Raw genomic sequence first — 16,477 nt, forward strand, 5'->3', positions numbered from 1 at the left:
CTGCTCTGAATTGCCTTGACAGACCAAAATATGTAAAAAAAAAAAAAAAAGTACAGTATACATATTTAGTGCTCCTTTTCTTTTCAAATCAAACCTTACTTTTTATTAGATCATATGTTTTTACAGAATAATACCTCTTTAAATGTAAAACTAGACAATAAAATGTTATGGCATTAACTGTGAAATAAATAGCTGTTTTCTGTCTAAAAAAATAGACTTAACATTTGCTATATATTTTGTTATTCAGGTATGGTTTTCACTATGTTGCTCTCACTCACTGAACATAACATTTTGAAAAAATAGCTCGGTAAAAAATATTTTAGACTTAGAGATTCTGATCAGCAAAACGGGACACAAATTCATACAGTAAGCCATATGTAATATTCACAACAAACTGGGGTTCTCAAGCCAGCACAGCTGAGTACAAGGCAAAAAGAATGTTTGGTTGTGTGCACGGGCGTGTATGTTTAGATATCAGGTATCTGAACTCTGATAACATTTCAGGAGCTGAGGGCTTTGCCCTGTGTGCCGAATATTGAATTAATATTAATGTGACTGCAGTACAGACTCAAAAACAAAACCTGCTTCTCTGGAGATCTGAAGGAAAGCATCAACTCCACTCTCTCCGTAGTTGCCCTCCGACGCCAACGTTGAGACATAGTTCCAACCCATGGCTTTAACGATGTCCACCATGGCTTGGGCCTGGTAAGAATCAGGTGGTACCACACGGGAGAAGAACTCGTAGCGACTGTTGTCACTCAATTCTGGCGCAGTGGAGGCATAGCTGATTTGAGGGATCTAGAAAACACACAAAATAAGATGCTGCTGATCTTGTTCTGAAAGGAGTACCCCAGGGATCCATTTTAGAACAACTTTTGTTCTACTGTATGCCTAGAAAGTTTGTCTGAATGTTTACATATTAGGCATTCTGTCTTTTTAACCCAACATTAGAAGTTTTTGACTAGAGATAAAACTAATTTCTGAAATAGAGTGGAAATTATTACATATAAACCCATTTTGTTTGTTTGTTTGTTTTGATAGATTTGTTTATGATCTACCTACTTTTATCCAAAAAAAAAATTCCAGATTATAAATCGCACTAGCCCCCCAAAAATGTAATTTGTAATCCCAAGTGACCTTTTTTGTGCATTATTTGGCTAAAGCGACAGTACTCAGGTACGATTTATTGTCCGAAAAAACACACAAATTGATTCGTATGACGTCTTACCGAAAGATGACAGACGACAAGGGATTAAAATCCCAAAAGTGGACTATTATAGTGAGCATTTATCCCTCCATAACACTCACAAACTACACCATTGTCCCGTGTGACCTCCCTTCGTTTGCGCTTAGGCCATGTAGGCATTGAAAAATACAGATGGTCCGAACCACAGCTGTAAAAGCATTCTTTGAATGGGGAAAGTACACGAAAAGATTAATTCCAAGGTGTACTGCATCTTTAATGATGTCGTTTATGAGGACTGTTTGAAAAATTAAGCTTGCTAATGCCAGTGCCTGTGTGTGGTTTAACTATGGCCCCTCTGGAGCCAAATTTTAAAAAGGTAGACACAAGGGGTAGCAAAGGGGGAAGAAGAGAGGAGCGGGAGAACCATTTCACAGATTATCTGCAAGGATTAGAGGGGTTTTAGTCAAATTACGTTAAGCACAGAGGGAGAGACAGAGATGAAGGGACTAGAAAAAGGTTAGCATTTCTCAGTTGTAAGCCATACAATAATTTAATTCTGCAGTGCAGTTTGCTGCTTTACGTTTAACCCCGCCGAGCGCAAGTTTACCGGCGCTAATCCATCCACTTCATTGGGGCTGACCTTTCAAAGGAAAACTCGTGGTCTAGTCTCACTGCGGTACTATAACAATATTGACACCCATTACCAAGTTGCTTTATTTTAACGCAAGTATAGACTTTATCTTCCACATCTTTGTTCATTCCCTGTTGCAAAAGAATGCAGTGTTTTTAATCAATACCTTCCTCCCTCTGTTATTCTGAAACAGTTTAACCTTGCTTTCTTCTGTTTTTTTTTCGATTTCATTTTTGAACTGCTTTATCCTCACTAGGGTCGCCTAATTATCATCATACTCAGAAACTGCATATGACGAAATAGGTAATTTTTAAATAATTTCCTAATATTAACTAGGGTACAGCAAGATAGGTTTTTGTGTGAATGGTTATTGTACCTCTAATTGGCACAAGTGTAGTGGAGGGTGCTGGAGCCCTTTCCAGCTAAATACAGGCATCCCGGAGTGGTGCCAGCCAATCCCAGGGCACAAGTAGATGCACAACCATGTGTACACTGTATACAACTTTTTTTATGGGATTTTTTAAGTAGGTTTTTTTTCCTATAAAAGCGATCTTGTTTTACCCAATCCGGATCGTCTCAGTCCAAGTCCACTTTGGAGCAAATCTCAGACTTTTTTTTATTGCTAAATAAGGGGAATTGCAATCATTAATACGGGGAGCATTGGCCGAGGTTGAAAGGTATGCAATTTAGAATGTTCAACCAGCCGACTATACATGTTTTTGGGGGGGATGTGGGAAGAAAGTGGAGTACCCAGAGAAAGCCTACACAGTGTGGAGAGTACGACACATATGGAGAGTCGGCAGAGACGCACCATTTAGTTAAATCTACTCCTCTCCTACAAGGCATTGCTGTTATCCTGGAAGCAATGCCATCCTCTGGCCTGATGCTCTATTTTCAGCCCAGGGTCCTGAGCTGCTGAGAGGGGCTTAGTAGAGGTTGGGATCTATAATTCTGTAGTTAACATCTGCCCCGTGCGCAAGCTGCTGCTGCTGCTGCTGCTCCTTGGCGCCCAGAGAGCAGCGTCCTCATAAAGAATGCAAGCAGACCTCAGGAAAAAAGACATTGGAAAGGCACTCCATCCTTCAGCCTGGGAGAACTTTCCTCATTACAAATGCAGTTTTTTTCTCCATCTCTTGGCATTTCTGGATTTGCAGCCTCAGTGCGGCTGTAATTCGATGATAACATGGCATCATGTGGGATTTAGAAGCTGTGTTCTAACCTTGCTATGAGCAGTGTAATCATTACATGTCAATCTACGGCACTAAGACAAAAAAAGATATGTAGCATAATAACTGTTGAGGGTCAACATCAACAGTACAGGTTCAATTTCAATGTTGGATTTTACTAGACTCTACTGTACTATACTGATGAACTCATTTTCTTTGAGATGGATGTGTAGTACCTCTTTCTCATTTGACCAAAATGGACAACACAAACTTTCTTCTTTTGTGTCATGTAAGTTAGCAAAATCTCAAAAACATCCATAAACCATTTAAAATGGGGAGGGAAGATTGATTAGATTAGATTAAGACAAACCGTATGTATACATATGGTTCATGTATATTTATGTATATACATGTACGTATGTATATGTATATATGTGTATATATATATATATATATATATGTGTGTGTATATACATGTACGTATGTATATGTATATGTATATATATGTGTGTATATACATGTATGTATGTATATGTATATATATATATGTGTGTATATACATGTATGTATATGTGTGTATATATATGTATATATGTGTGTATATATATGTATGTATATATGTGTGTATATATATATGTATATATGTGTGTATATATATGTATGTGTGTATATATATGTATATGTGTGTATATATATGTATATATATGTATGTGTGTATGTGTATATATATATATATTTTTTTTTTTATTTTTTTATTTTTTTTCAGCAAAGCGCTTAGTTATATGTTTATGTTTTATATATTTATTTATTCATTTATTTATTTATTTATTTATGAACGTATTTATTAGACCTTTTTATTTATGTCTAAAATGTCTTTTCCTGTGTCTGTATTCTCACCCCTTGCTACTGTGACAGTGAAAAATCCCAAATACGGGATTTTAAAGTTTTCTAATCAATTAAAATGAATTGGACGTCTATTGCCGTTTAGTGGTAGCAGAAGAAAATGTCATTATAGAATTCCCAGATCAAAATGCACTAGAGCCCTTTTTTTTTCTTCAAGTGTAGCAATTGGTGTTATGTTTTTTTTCTCTAAATAGTGAGAGAATTGGCATTGTTTATTTATTTTTGTTTGTTTGTCTGTTTTTCCCCAAATAGTGAAAGATGTTAGTGTTATAGAGAAGAAAGTCGTCTTACCGAAAAGAGCCTGAGCACATTGGCCACCATGATGGAAACGGAACTGCCCGAGGCGCCGATCACTCCAACCACCCTCTCCGGTTTTGGGATAATCGGAGGCTCTCCATTGGAGCAGCGCACATCGGACGTATCCTTTTGAATGAGAGCTTGGACAAACGTCAGCGACTGCTCCAGTGCGTAAGTGTCTCTGGAGCAGGTGTCCAGTATTCGGGCTCCCAGTGTAATATTGGGCAGCAAATCTGGGTCACTGTTGATCTGGTCTAGGGCATACAGCATGGCTTCCAGTCGATGGATTCCCTTTTCTCTCTTAATATCACCGCAGGCCACTCCTACTGGTCCCCGTGAATGGACTGGGAAAAGCCCCCCCAGGGTGATGTCGCCCTCAATTTTCAGGGACTGAGGTTGGATGCCTCGTTGGGCCCGGGAAGCAGGAAGACTCCCCAAAAGGAGCATGCAGAGTAATCCGGACGTTTTTCTGAGCCAGCTGCGGCCGTAGGACCACAGGGTCTCCTCTGGTGACATGGTGCCGACCAGCAGAGCTACTCGGGGGTGTCGCACCTGTTCTTCTACCTTGCACACCTGTCGGGATATTCACAGAGGAGGCAAACATGCACGTTTCATTGCACTTACAATAATAATTCCAATAAAAACCCAACCATCTGATCTACGTGCTTTTTGCTGACTTTCCACTTTCCGCACCGGTCGCTTAACACGCTGGATTGTTCTTGTTTAGTTGTCCCACATGGATGATTGTTTATTATTTGTTTACATGAGTATAATCCCCTAGTGGAGTTTCGATATATGCTCATATAGTAAAGAGACTCCCTAGACACTTCATTAGCTACTGAAAGCTAAAACTCGATATCGCAGTATCATAATTTGGATTTTTACGATCATTGACACTGCCAGAGAGGAAATAATGTAACAAGCTTATTATTTTTGGTGTATGTGGTGCATTCCTTTTATAACTGCAGTGTTATGGGAAAAAAATGCTACAATAGTAAAAGGTTGTTTGATTAATTCCTATTTTTCCTTGTATTGGTATAAATTACAAATGCAGTTTTTAATGAGGTTGCTAGCTGTTCTCATTAAAATGCAAGGATGTACTAATGAAGAGTCTAACAGCGACTAGTGTTCATTCCTAGATGAGCTAATTGTGACTTAATCATGCCATTTGTTAATTGTAACTTAATTGCATACATCCAATATGTTTAATGATAGACATAAGATGTTTCAATCCTAATTTTCAAAGAGTCTGTAAGGGCAGTATGTGTGGGGTACTTGAAAGTAAAAGTAAAATTCTCTTTTATCACCAGCAACTAAGAGCGCATCGCGGTAAACATTATAAATGTTGCAAACATCTTATGAAATGTTTCTGTGCTGCATAGAAATAGAAAAGCTGTCCAAAATGCATATTTCCTCAAATATGTCAATTTTTTTCTTCCAAATAACATTTACAACCACATTAACATATTCATCTAAGATATCATCTGACCCTTTTCCCCAAAGTAGAGCACATTTAGCAACAGGAGTGTAGTGAAAATATCAAATATTCATATAACAACTTAAGCAATATGAAATTCCAACAAATAAACATCACTCACCTGTTCATTCTTCAGAGAAACCAATCCTGATTTTATCCCTCACACGCTTCCATTCCATGTTTTCTCCAACGTGGGATTTCGTCTCAGAGATAACACTTTCCTCTCACCACCAAAGACAGCTGCTTTATCATCTCGAGCACACTCTAAAAACTTATAATTCATTCATTAAGCCTAAAAAGAAACCTAGCCTTCAGGGTAAGGTCTCATGGCAGAGTTGAGGAGAAAAAAAAGCATGGGAGAGAGATTGGATAGAAAAAAAATAAATAAATGAAAAAGGAGGGGAATATCACAGCAGTGAGATTCCACAAATCACTGCTAAATCCCTTAAAAGCTCTCTGACACTCTCTGGCTGGTTCTTTTTCCTTCTGTGCGCGTCTCTTGAGCGCCTGCTCCGCCCACCTCCTCTATTGGATTCACTGGCTGTGCTCAACTCTCTCTTTGCTGGGTCTCTCCAAGCACTAATGGTCACAGATTGGGATTATCATGCATGCAGGCGACTGTGAAGAAGCCACGAGGTAGACTAGCCCACTTTTTTTTTTCTATATAGCTGCTGAACCAAATACAGGACTGCCCCCGCCCCCCCAACTATGATGGACCTGGGTCACGTTGAGAGATTAGATGAGTGATTTGATTCATGCTCTCTCACACATTCCCTATCTGTCAATATTTGCACGTGGGGAAAAGAATACATTTTGTTAGGTTGCAGCATGTTTAGTTGTGGCAACAACCGGAATGTTAAAGCTGATGTTTTGAACTGACTTTTTTTTTGAAATAACTTTTGTTATTAATTGCTTTAAGATGTTTTATTTTCATATTTATAATCCTGCATTTAAGCCTTCTTGGACTAACGCGGGTTTGATCTCAAAACTGAGAAAATATTATAATAAAGGTCATGTTGTTCAAACATAAAACATGTTTATTTTAGTGCAGAATGGGCTTTGAGTGCTAAATTGATTTACAGGTATTTTTATGTCAAGTTTTGATTTTTTCCCAGCGTGAGATATACAACAAGAAGTACAATAATCATCTTAAAATGTAATATAGGGTTCAAATTGTATAAAAAGTGTGTAACATTGTTACATCACTGCAGCGTGAGTTTCTTCATAAACTGAGGAACCCGCTGGTGTAATAATTTTATCACAAATTACCCTAAGAAGATGGACTTCTCCAGTCCATCCTCGGCTTTTGTATACTCCAGGTAGGATTTGAAGTATTGGCTTTTGTACCGTGGGCTGTTCCGGATATACTCCAGGTAATCTGGGGTTCCAGGACAGATGACATTATCGGCCAGAAGGATGCTACCTTTCCTAAGGAGACCGCACTCCTGGTGAAACAGTGTAAAAGTTGTTTTAAAGCAGAATACCAATTTTACAACAGAGTCAAATATGAAAGGAGAAAACATGCCTCCATCAGTTTGGTGTCCAGTAGGTAACGATTCTTCCAATGATCCAAGAAAACCAAGTCGAATGTTTTTACTCCAAATTTCTCCTTTAATTTTGGAATCCAATGGCCAGATTCTCCTTCAATTAAATGTACCTGTAGAATGACAAAATTAATCGAACTTATCGCTTCATTTGAAAACTATATCTTTACCTTATCAGCAACACCGGCCCATGAAATGATTTGACGAGCAATAGCGGCAAAGTCCGGGTTAAATTCAAGTGTGATGAGCTTGGCGTGAGGCGGGAGCAAACTAGCGATGCGAACTGTGGAGTAACCGCAGTAGGTGCCCAGCTCAAGCACACAAATAGGATTGGCCTCGGATACCACAGAGTCAAGAATGCAACCTGTGGAAAAGGGCCAAAAAACATTATTATCATTCCTAGCAGGGTTAGACAAGACAGAAATTGTAACATGAGCATGCAAAAAGCAACTGAGAACAAGTACAGTTTTACAGTGTTTTAGAAAGTTAAATGTCTTATGCCTTTAATTTGCACATTCTGCATTTCAAAACATACTATTCTCTACCTTTCTCGTCGCCAACATTCATAGCCCACTCATTGTGGTTGCAGAATTCATCAATGGCTTTAACCACGCTGCGAGGGTCTCCTCTTGTGGCCTTTTTTTGTACTGCAGCCAGCATCCGCTAAAGGGAAATCAATCCAATATAGTAACAAAAACACGGTATTACTTGGTGCTTTTCAATGAGAATCTTTCACTAATGGATAAGGTGTGGTTAATATGTGGGGAAAAATGATTAGTCACAAAATATTTTAGTGCTGCAAGTATTATCTGCAGTGGGTGTTTTCTTGAATTGATTTCCGTACTTGTGATAAAATAGTTCATCATTTTGTGGGAAGCTGCGATGAATGGTAAAACATTAAACAAATCTAATAAATCTTATGTTAATGGATTAGTTGTTGACCGAAATGCCTCACAATCAACCATTCCTTTTTCACGTCTTTGGACTTTGCATACTTTTATTATGCAAAACTCCAAAACAAAGCAGAGTAAGTTTACTTGAGGTTCTAACTAGTCCATGGGTGTGAATACAAGTATGATAGTTGCTTGGCAAAATATTTGCCTTGTGATTAATTCTTAACAAGTCACATGTAGGCCTACTGTGTTACACCAAATTACAAATATTCACCTATATGGACATTTTGGGAGGAACATCTATTTTGAAAAAGGGCAAAAACAGCAACCTGTCACACACAACTTAGCAATACAAAACCAGTACAGTGAACTCACACCTGGGGACGTGTTGACCGGGTGAGCGTGTCCAATAGCTTCTCCACAATGACATCATGCCAAATGAGTGCTAGGCCTCCATGATACTGCACAGCACTAGGGATCACCCATCGATATAAAGCGTACAGTAGAACTGCTGCACCAGTGCAGTAGACAAGCACACACCACATCCTACAACCAAAAAGGAGAAAGAATAAAAGTTATTTCAACTGGTTGGAAAACATAACAGAACAGATGCAGATTTTTTTTCCCCCAAACAAACCAACACAAGACAGTTTAACCAATGAGGTGAGGTTACTGCTGAAACGAGGATCACCTGACTGCAATCCATTGATTGTACTTGTAACATACCAGATGTGTTAAAAGATTTCCTCTTATGGGTTTGAGCAGGGGTGTCAGACTCGGTCGGGTTGGCGGGCCGCATTAACGTCAATTCGATTTCAGACCATTTTAGATAGAATATTTGAATTTTTTTAATGAATTAAATGAACTTGATTAAAGGCCTGAATATTCAGTTTTTATAGATCTAAAACAATGTTGATTTAAGCTTTATTTTATATATTTTTAGATTTTACAAAAATATTTTTGAACGAAAAACACCAAAAAAATGACAATTATTGATTTAAAAGGAGTTAAATTGGGAAAAATGAACTTGATTAAAGGCCTGAATATTCCGTTTTTATAGATCTAAAACAATGTTGATTTAAGCTTTATTTTATATATTTTTAGATTTTACAAAAATATTTTTGAACGAAAAACAAAAAAAATGACAATTATTGATTTAAAAGGAGTTAAATTGGGAAAAATGAACTTGATTAAAGGCCTGAATATTCAGATTTTATAGATCTAAAACAATGTTGATTTAAGCTTTATTTTATATGATTTTTTGATTTTACAAATATATTTTTGAACGAAAAACACCAAAAAATGACAATTATTGATTTAAAAGGAGAAAAATTGGGAAATGTAATACTATACATCTATACTATACAAGTTCATTTGCCGGGCTCGGGGCAGGCAGGGTCAGGCTAGATTTTTTCACACCGATTTAGTTGGAACGGAAACTTGCACCCACTGGGGCCCTTGCTGGAAGTTTGCCAACACCCATGGCTAAATAAACAGGAACACAAGACAGCCTGCAATCATACATTTGAATAGAGATCAGTGGAAAGCTCTCATATGCATATCTACCTGTCCCTTTGTACTAAATTAATGACATGGGTGTTTATTATGTAGTGATGCCTGCCCCATGTCTTTCTGCCACAGGCAGTGTAATAGATATCGTTTAATCTTAAATGCAATAAAAAAAAAGAGTGCACACAGGCTGCATAGCTATATTTTGACCAGAGATTCCAATCTAAATCAACATGTATTCATTTTTGGATGAAAACAGGGGGAAAGAAGAAAAAAACAGAAGCTAAGCTTCTTTTGTAAGAATATGGCAATGAACAGTTGCTTATTTCCCACAAGAATGCAAGAGAGAAAAGCCAGCCATAGTTGAGCTAATTCCTTTTGATTTGAGTTGCATGGCAACTGGCTGCAGGGTTAGGAACTGTGTCACAAAAAGACACACAACTAAGACTTTAACCTTTTACTTGTGCATAGTGTTTCTCATAGCCAGAAATGCAACATGACATGAAAATGCATTACAACCTTGCATTTGGATCTTTCATTGCTTAAGCCCCTAACAGAAAGCTTTCGAAAAGAAAGACATAAAAGCCCAACAACACATGTGTTGTCGCACTTCTTTTGGCATGCACAACATTGCAAAATATACAAGGAAGCCACGTGTCATTATAGCGTTTCGGAGCTTGTAAACACAGTCGTGATTTTCATCCCACATCAAACATACAGACAAAATGGCTTTTTAAATCAAATCAAAACCATACTCACGTTTGATAGCGTGTGTCTTCTAAGCGATGGCGAAGAAACTTGCAAAAGTCATTCAAAACGACACATGACAAGCTATATTTGCTTTTAACTCCTCCCACTTGTTCTCCCCGCCCTCCCTTCTACTTCAGAGCTCCATATGAGTGTTTACAAAGACTCCACATAAACTCGCTTAAAACTCCCCCTCCCTCAACACAAGTGCATTTATTAACCATTTCTTTGACATGATACAAAATGTCACAATACTGACTGACTGAAAGTGTTTACCTTTAACATCTGAAGTTATCAACTGTCACCTCGGCCTCACAGTGGGAGACGTGAGTTCAAATCCAGGTCGGGCCACGTGTGGAGTTTGCATGTTCTCCCTGGGTCTGTGTGGGTTTTCTCTGGGTACTCCAGTTTTGTCCTTGTGCCCTGCGATTGGCTGGCCACCAATTCAAGGTGCCCCCCCCCCCCCCCCCCCAGCTGGGATATGCTCCCGCACCCCCCGCAACCCTAGTGAGGATAAACCGGTTCAGAAAAGAACATGAGATGAGAAAACTGAGGGAAAATATTGTGTTATTCTGACAATAAACAGAACAACAAGCACGGGACAGCCTACCATGCATATTTTTGGAACGTGGGAGGAAACCGGCGTACCTGGAGAAAACCCACACAGGCCCAGGGAGAACATGCAAACTCCACACAGGTGGTCTAACCTGGATTTAAACCCAGGTCTCCCACTGTGAGGCCGACATGCTAAACCACACATCCTCCGGGCCACCTTGAAACAGACTGAGAAATTAAATAAATGCCACTAATTACAGGGGAGATTCAATTTAGATATATTAGGGTAGGACAAAGACAATTTGAATTTTAAGGGTTACTCTAGTTTTATGTTGTATATTTTCAAGCATTAATTTCTGGTATTTTTTTAAGATGTCCATTGTCAACATCACAAATAAGTAAACAAGCAGAAGGGTAAACAGACCCGAACTTTGCCCCAGCGATGCCAGCACCGGACTGGTTTAATATAGTGTCCTGTGGACAGAAGAATAGACTCAAGATAAGATCCACGGGTGCTTCAGACATTGAGCCGCCGTGGCCCTTTTTCCCGGTTGAAGGTGCAACATGGTTAGGAGGAACGCGCTGAACTGGATGGCTTCTTCCCGTGGCCACTCGTACTTGTCCTGCAGAATTTCTAACAAGCTCCATGGTTTCAGCCGAGAGATGCGCCTCAGTTGTCCTGGACGGAATCCAAAATAGAATAATTGCTTTACTTCTTTTAGTATATAACTGATCCAGTAAATATTACCTTTATGGTTGAAGAATCTTTTGGATTTTTTTCCCGACAGGGCAAACTGGGATGGAAGTGGTCCCAGCAGCTCGATAATGTGTGCAATATGATCTGAAATGGATTTATTTTTTAAAAATCCAATAAAATGGATGACTATTGTCTTCGTTTCATTGTTTTTTTGCAAAGATAATAATTCCAACCAACCTTCTTCACGGGAGAATGAGGCCCCGGGCTGTGGGTCAAACAAATAGTCACCTGTTGCCAACTCAAAAGCCTACAATCCAAAAACAAAAAGGCACATCAAGTCATTTGTTGGTGAAAATAATCTGGTTTTACTTCTCACCATGCACGCAGTGCTCCAAATATCAGCGGGGGTGCTGTAGTCAGCGCCGATTAGAACCTCCACAGAGCGGTATTGACATGTCTGGATGTCCTCGGTAAAGTGTTTGTGCTGGAAGATAACCACATGGAGTTCAATTAAAAACCACTACATCACCAGCACGTATAATTTTGCTAATTTCTCCCTGGGCCTGCGTGGGTTTTCTCTGCGTACTCCAGTTTCCTCCCAAATTCCAAAGACATGCATGCTAGGCTGATTGGACACGCTAAATTGCCACTAGGTATGAGTGTGAGCCTGATTGGTCGTTTGTCCCCTTGTGCCCTGCTATTGGCTGGCCACCACCAATTCAGGGTGTCCCCTGCATCTGGCCCAGAGTCAGCTGGGATAGGCTCCAGCACCCCCGTGACCGTAGTGAGGATAAAGCGGTTCAGAAGATGAGAAGATGAGATATGTCATTGTTTGGCTACTTACCACCCAGCATGCATTGCCGAGATCAGCAATCTTAATGAGTAGCTTGTCAGCATTTTGTGGTAACAGAAGGTCGAGAGGATCATCATAGTCACTAATTCCTTGAAAAAAGAATAAGACATCTAAAAAAAAGTCTTTGTTGTTACTCAATTTATAATGTTTGCGTTCCGTCGTGTTTTCTTTCATCTGTATTTCTGTTGACCAGCATTCTTCATATCATAAAGTTTTGCAAAACTATAATCACAGACACATTGTTTATCCTAATAACGTGTAAATACTGTGAGCTCTGGTGGTCGGAATGGAATGCCTCAAAATATATTTAATTGAGGATTAGAATACCTCAAATTTTATAATCCCATGGTATTAAATTCTCTGGTCTACACAAAAACACGCCCTCTTGTGGAGTAAAGCTTGGATAGCACTCGGTTTGGTGCGTGAAGTTCTCCACGATCATATTCATATAATTTTACTTTAGGTTTTGTGTTCTTTAAATTTGAGGAAAAAATGCATGCCATTAATGCCATCTTTGTTGAATTTAAAATATTTAAAATACTATAAATACTGTCAAGACTGACCATGAGGGGAGGATTGTTTGTCAGACGTCTGATGTAACAATCGACACCTGGAGAAATCTGGTGTAGAAATGGGAGCATTTTTGGAAATGTCTGGTAATGATGAAGCAAAGTCTCTGCAGGTAAGCAAAGGTGAGTACTGCCCATCGGACAAGAGTAAGGTCCGTCTCCTTAATGTCAGGTCAGAAGCCGGATGCGATGATTGACAAGTGGCGGAAAAAACGCTTGACGGAGTTGTAACATCGGGAGGGCCATCGCAACAATGCTTTTGACTATGGTCAGTTGAATTCTTCTTGGCTCGCTGCTTCCTCTCTGTCCATATTAGTCGTTTTAGATGTGACCGAGAGGCTTTGCTAGACTGCAGATGGAAAGAATGTAAGTAATACATATCACAATGACATAAATATCTTCTAAACCTGCAATGTTGAGTTGTTCTGATAAAAATATGTATACATAATTCATCAAAACTACAGGAATGTAGCCTAGAATATCTCAGTTTCGAACTTTTTGGACTTTTCAAAGAACAAAAGCTTACCCAATTCCCAATGTTGTTGAAAACCCCTGTCAATCTTCCCATTAAATTGGACAAAGTCTGGATAGATCCAAAAAAAAAATCCAATTATAATACTTCTAGTATAGTAGCACAGGATTAACAAATACATATGTTGAATAAATGAAAACATACATACCTTTTTTTGCTTGGCTGTTGAAGGAATGAAAAAGGAAAAATGAATATACCATAACGTGATGCGGAGTTAATAGTAATAGAATCAATTTTAACAATGATTGAAGGATTATGATGCATTAGATCAATCAATTCAACCCATTTTTTCATAGATGGAGAGGGTTTCTACCCCCAAAACTCCACAAATACTAACTTGGTTGGCTGGTCAATGCAATGGAATCAGGCAGTTGCCATAGTTTGGTGTTGGCTGCCATTTTCTGAACATACTCTTCATCTACTCGCAGGAGAATGTTTTCTGGCTTGATATCTGTGTGTATGATCTTGCACTTGGCGTGTAGATATTCCAACCCCTGCAGAACCTAAAGTTTGGACAATCAAGGGGTGACGGAATTAAATGATGAGTTGAAAACATCTCAAGGAAGTCTTATGGTGTGGTCTCACCTGTTTGATAATGCTTTTGACACAAGGAAGTGGAAGACCAGTGTAGTTGGATTTGATGATCCATCTCAAGAGTTGATGACCCAACACTTCCAATACCATGCACACATCTGGTAAGCAGTTCAGGATGTTTTTTTTTGGCATTTATAGAACCAGGTTGAGATTTGTTTAATAGGATACGAACTCCGTTTACTCCAGAAATCCTGAAGTCGTCAATCAGATGAACAATTCTTTCACGTTGGGGATCTCTGAGGTCACTGTCCCTCACCTGATGACCAAAAAAAAAAATACTCAAGTTAAAGAAATAGCACTTAAAGCGGAGGTGCCGAAATTGTTTTTTGCAGCATTGTAGTTTTGCTTTCATTTAAAGGGCCGTTCCAATTAGGCTGACAAAATTAATGGATGAATGAATTGACAGCTTTTCCATTTTTGGACATTAAAATTTGTATAAATCTCATTTTTAAACATTTTAGATATAATATTTAGATATTTAAAAAAAAAGATTGAAAGAACTGGATCAAAAAGCCCTAAATATTCAGTTTAAGTTATTCAAGTATACAAATTACACGTTTAAGAAGTTTGATCTCATCCAACGCTGTCTTTGTATACATCAGAGCGCTCTTCACCACCTTCAGCGCAACAAAACTCCTTGTCCTGCGTCAGAAAACACAAATTCCAAGCCAGCTTTAATTTGGCATTTGACATCTCAATTTGTGCTTCATTTATCTTATCTCATCTCATCTAATTTCCTGAACCGCTTTATCCTAGAGTCAATCCCAGCTCTCTCCGAGACAGAGGCGGAGGACACCCTGAATCGTTAGCCAGCCAATCACAGGGCACAAGGAGACGGACAACCATGCACACTCACACCCATACCTAGGGGCAATTTATAGTGTCCAATCATAAAAACTGAATGAATTTTTTTTTAAAAAATGACCTTTTACAAAAATCCTAAAATCCATACTTACAGCATATCCCAGCAGAGCCACACAGTGGAAAAGTGACCCCATCCCAACTTTTTGACCACCTGGTATCGATCCTCAAAAATCTCTCCAATTTCAACAGGATGATAACCCCCTACAACAACATATGGTTAGTAATCAAACTCATGGGCAGACCAGGTATGGTGTTGCAATGTTTCCGTCTACCTTTTCCGTAATCTGCTGGGTTCTCCTGTTCGTCGTATGATCCCTCGAGTTCAAGAGAGGTTGGATGTGCTTCAACCGGGGGAGGCGGGGAAGAAACTTGACGGGGTGAGACAGAGGTCTCAGAGTCACCGTGATCAGTTAATTGTAAATATTGAGCAGGAAAATTGGGAGTAACCAGGGCTGAGAAAGCAGCGGCGTAGGATGACGATGCCATTTTCAACAAGAGCCTGTTAAATTCAGATGACACAGACACTCAGTCACCAGAGAGATGCATTACACATGTAATATAGTCCAAAATAAAACTGGTTACATAGCTAGAAATGTCAATTTATAGAGTAAAGGACAGGAGGTATTTTTCATGAGGGTATTTTATAGTTTTGTAACTTGTCTATGTTGCTAGTTGGTTTGTTATGACATTTGCAAGGGGCCACGCAGTGAATGCTCATGTTTATTTATAGACAGACAAATAGCAATTCACATTTCTAACTGAAAATAAACTGATTCCACTACTGCATGCAAAGGACATTTTTATGAATATACAACATTCAAACAACACTTTTGTATGTGTGATTGATCTGCTACATCGAACGGGAACTTGCGTGTGACATTCCATTCCATGTGGCAACTACTATCAAAAGAAACAAGGTACTATTGGAATAAAATTGAGCTGTTTTTTAATTTTTTTAACTTCTTTTCTTTTCTTTTTAAATATTATTGTCACTCTTACTTTTGCATACTATATGTTTTCTCCTACCACACAATGAAATTGGTTCTTGAAAATTCTGGTTAATTTCTTTGATACTAAAGTATTTGAAGGGCCACAAAGATAGTATTCAGTATTTTTAAATAGTCAGCTATACAGGAGAAATGTTCTTACCTGCTGGTTTGATTCTATTCTATGATATCCATAGCAAAGAAAATGAAAGTGCAGCCTCTAAACTTGTACTAGACTACTACTCTGTCCCACTGTCTGGTGGGCCTGCCAACACTCAGTCCAAGAATAGCTGACCACTTGACGTGTATGTTGTGTTCCCAGTATGGCTGCTGCTACAAATTGCAGTATACTATTTGTGAGTCAACTATAGTACTGGACACAGGATTGGATAGACCTGAACATGTTCAAACGGGATCATGCAATAAGACAATTGTGTAAAAGTACACAAAAAGAAATAACAAACCTGTTCTTAA

The 16,477-nt window shown here is 38.8% G+C and overlaps 3 protein-coding genes across 4 annotated transcripts in view; all 3 read right to left on the reverse strand.

The window, feature by feature from the left end:
- Positions 1-6,542, reverse strand: part of grm6b (glutamate receptor, metabotropic 6b) — a 21,070-nt gene extending 14,528 nt beyond the window's left edge. The window contains exons 1-3 of the mRNA XM_077725608.1: positions 5,782-6,542; positions 4,178-4,756; positions 582-798 (exon numbers count right to left, since the gene is read on the reverse strand). Of these exons, the coding sequence (XP_077581734.1) occupies positions 582-798; positions 4,178-4,699 (739 nt within the window). The 5' untranslated portion in view covers positions 4,700-4,756; positions 5,782-6,542. The remainder of the gene's footprint in view (positions 1-581; positions 799-4,177; positions 4,757-5,781) is intronic.
- A 132-nt stretch (positions 6,543-6,674) lies between these two features.
- Positions 6,675-10,525, reverse strand: comtb (catechol-O-methyltransferase b). Of its 2 annotated transcripts, XM_077725611.1 has the most exons (6): positions 10,366-10,525; positions 8,475-8,643; positions 7,750-7,867; positions 7,375-7,568; positions 7,186-7,317; positions 6,675-7,105 (listed from the first exon to the last, which is right to left on the reverse strand). In XM_077725611.1, the coding sequence occupies exons 2-6, from the start codon at positions 8,640-8,642 to the stop codon at positions 6,926-6,928; spliced, it is 792 nt and encodes a 263-aa protein (XP_077581737.1). In that variant the 5' UTR covers position 8,643; positions 10,366-10,525; the 3' UTR covers positions 6,675-6,925. The 2 variants fall into 2 exon arrangements, with proteins under 2 accessions (XP_077581737.1, XP_077581738.1); XM_077725612.1 differs by lacking the exon at positions 10,366-10,525 and having other exon boundaries at positions 8,473-8,623.
- A 346-nt stretch (positions 10,526-10,871) lies between these two features.
- On the reverse strand, positions 10,872-16,243 carry LOC144203129 (SRSF protein kinase 3-like). The gene is made up of 15 exons (XM_077726411.1): positions 16,167-16,243; positions 15,290-15,516; positions 15,110-15,218; positions 14,708-14,795; positions 14,322-14,409; positions 14,145-14,251; positions 13,894-14,062; positions 13,708-13,730; positions 13,554-13,610; positions 13,022-13,376; positions 12,450-12,547; positions 11,982-12,089; positions 11,843-11,912; positions 11,657-11,749; positions 10,872-11,587 (listed from the first exon to the last, which is right to left on the reverse strand). Exons 2-15 carry the CDS (start codon positions 15,501-15,503, stop codon positions 11,403-11,405), a joined length of 1,764 nt encoding a protein of 587 aa, XP_077582537.1. The 5' UTR covers positions 15,504-15,516; positions 16,167-16,243; the 3' UTR covers positions 10,872-11,402.
- Positions 16,244-16,477: the final 234 nt, after the last annotated feature.

The sequence above is a fragment of the Stigmatopora nigra genome, chromosome 10 (genome assembly GCF_051989575.1).
Source record: "Stigmatopora nigra isolate UIUO_SnigA chromosome 10, RoL_Snig_1.1, whole genome shotgun sequence".
Lineage (NCBI taxonomy): Eukaryota > Metazoa > Chordata > Actinopteri > Syngnathiformes > Syngnathidae > Stigmatopora > Stigmatopora nigra.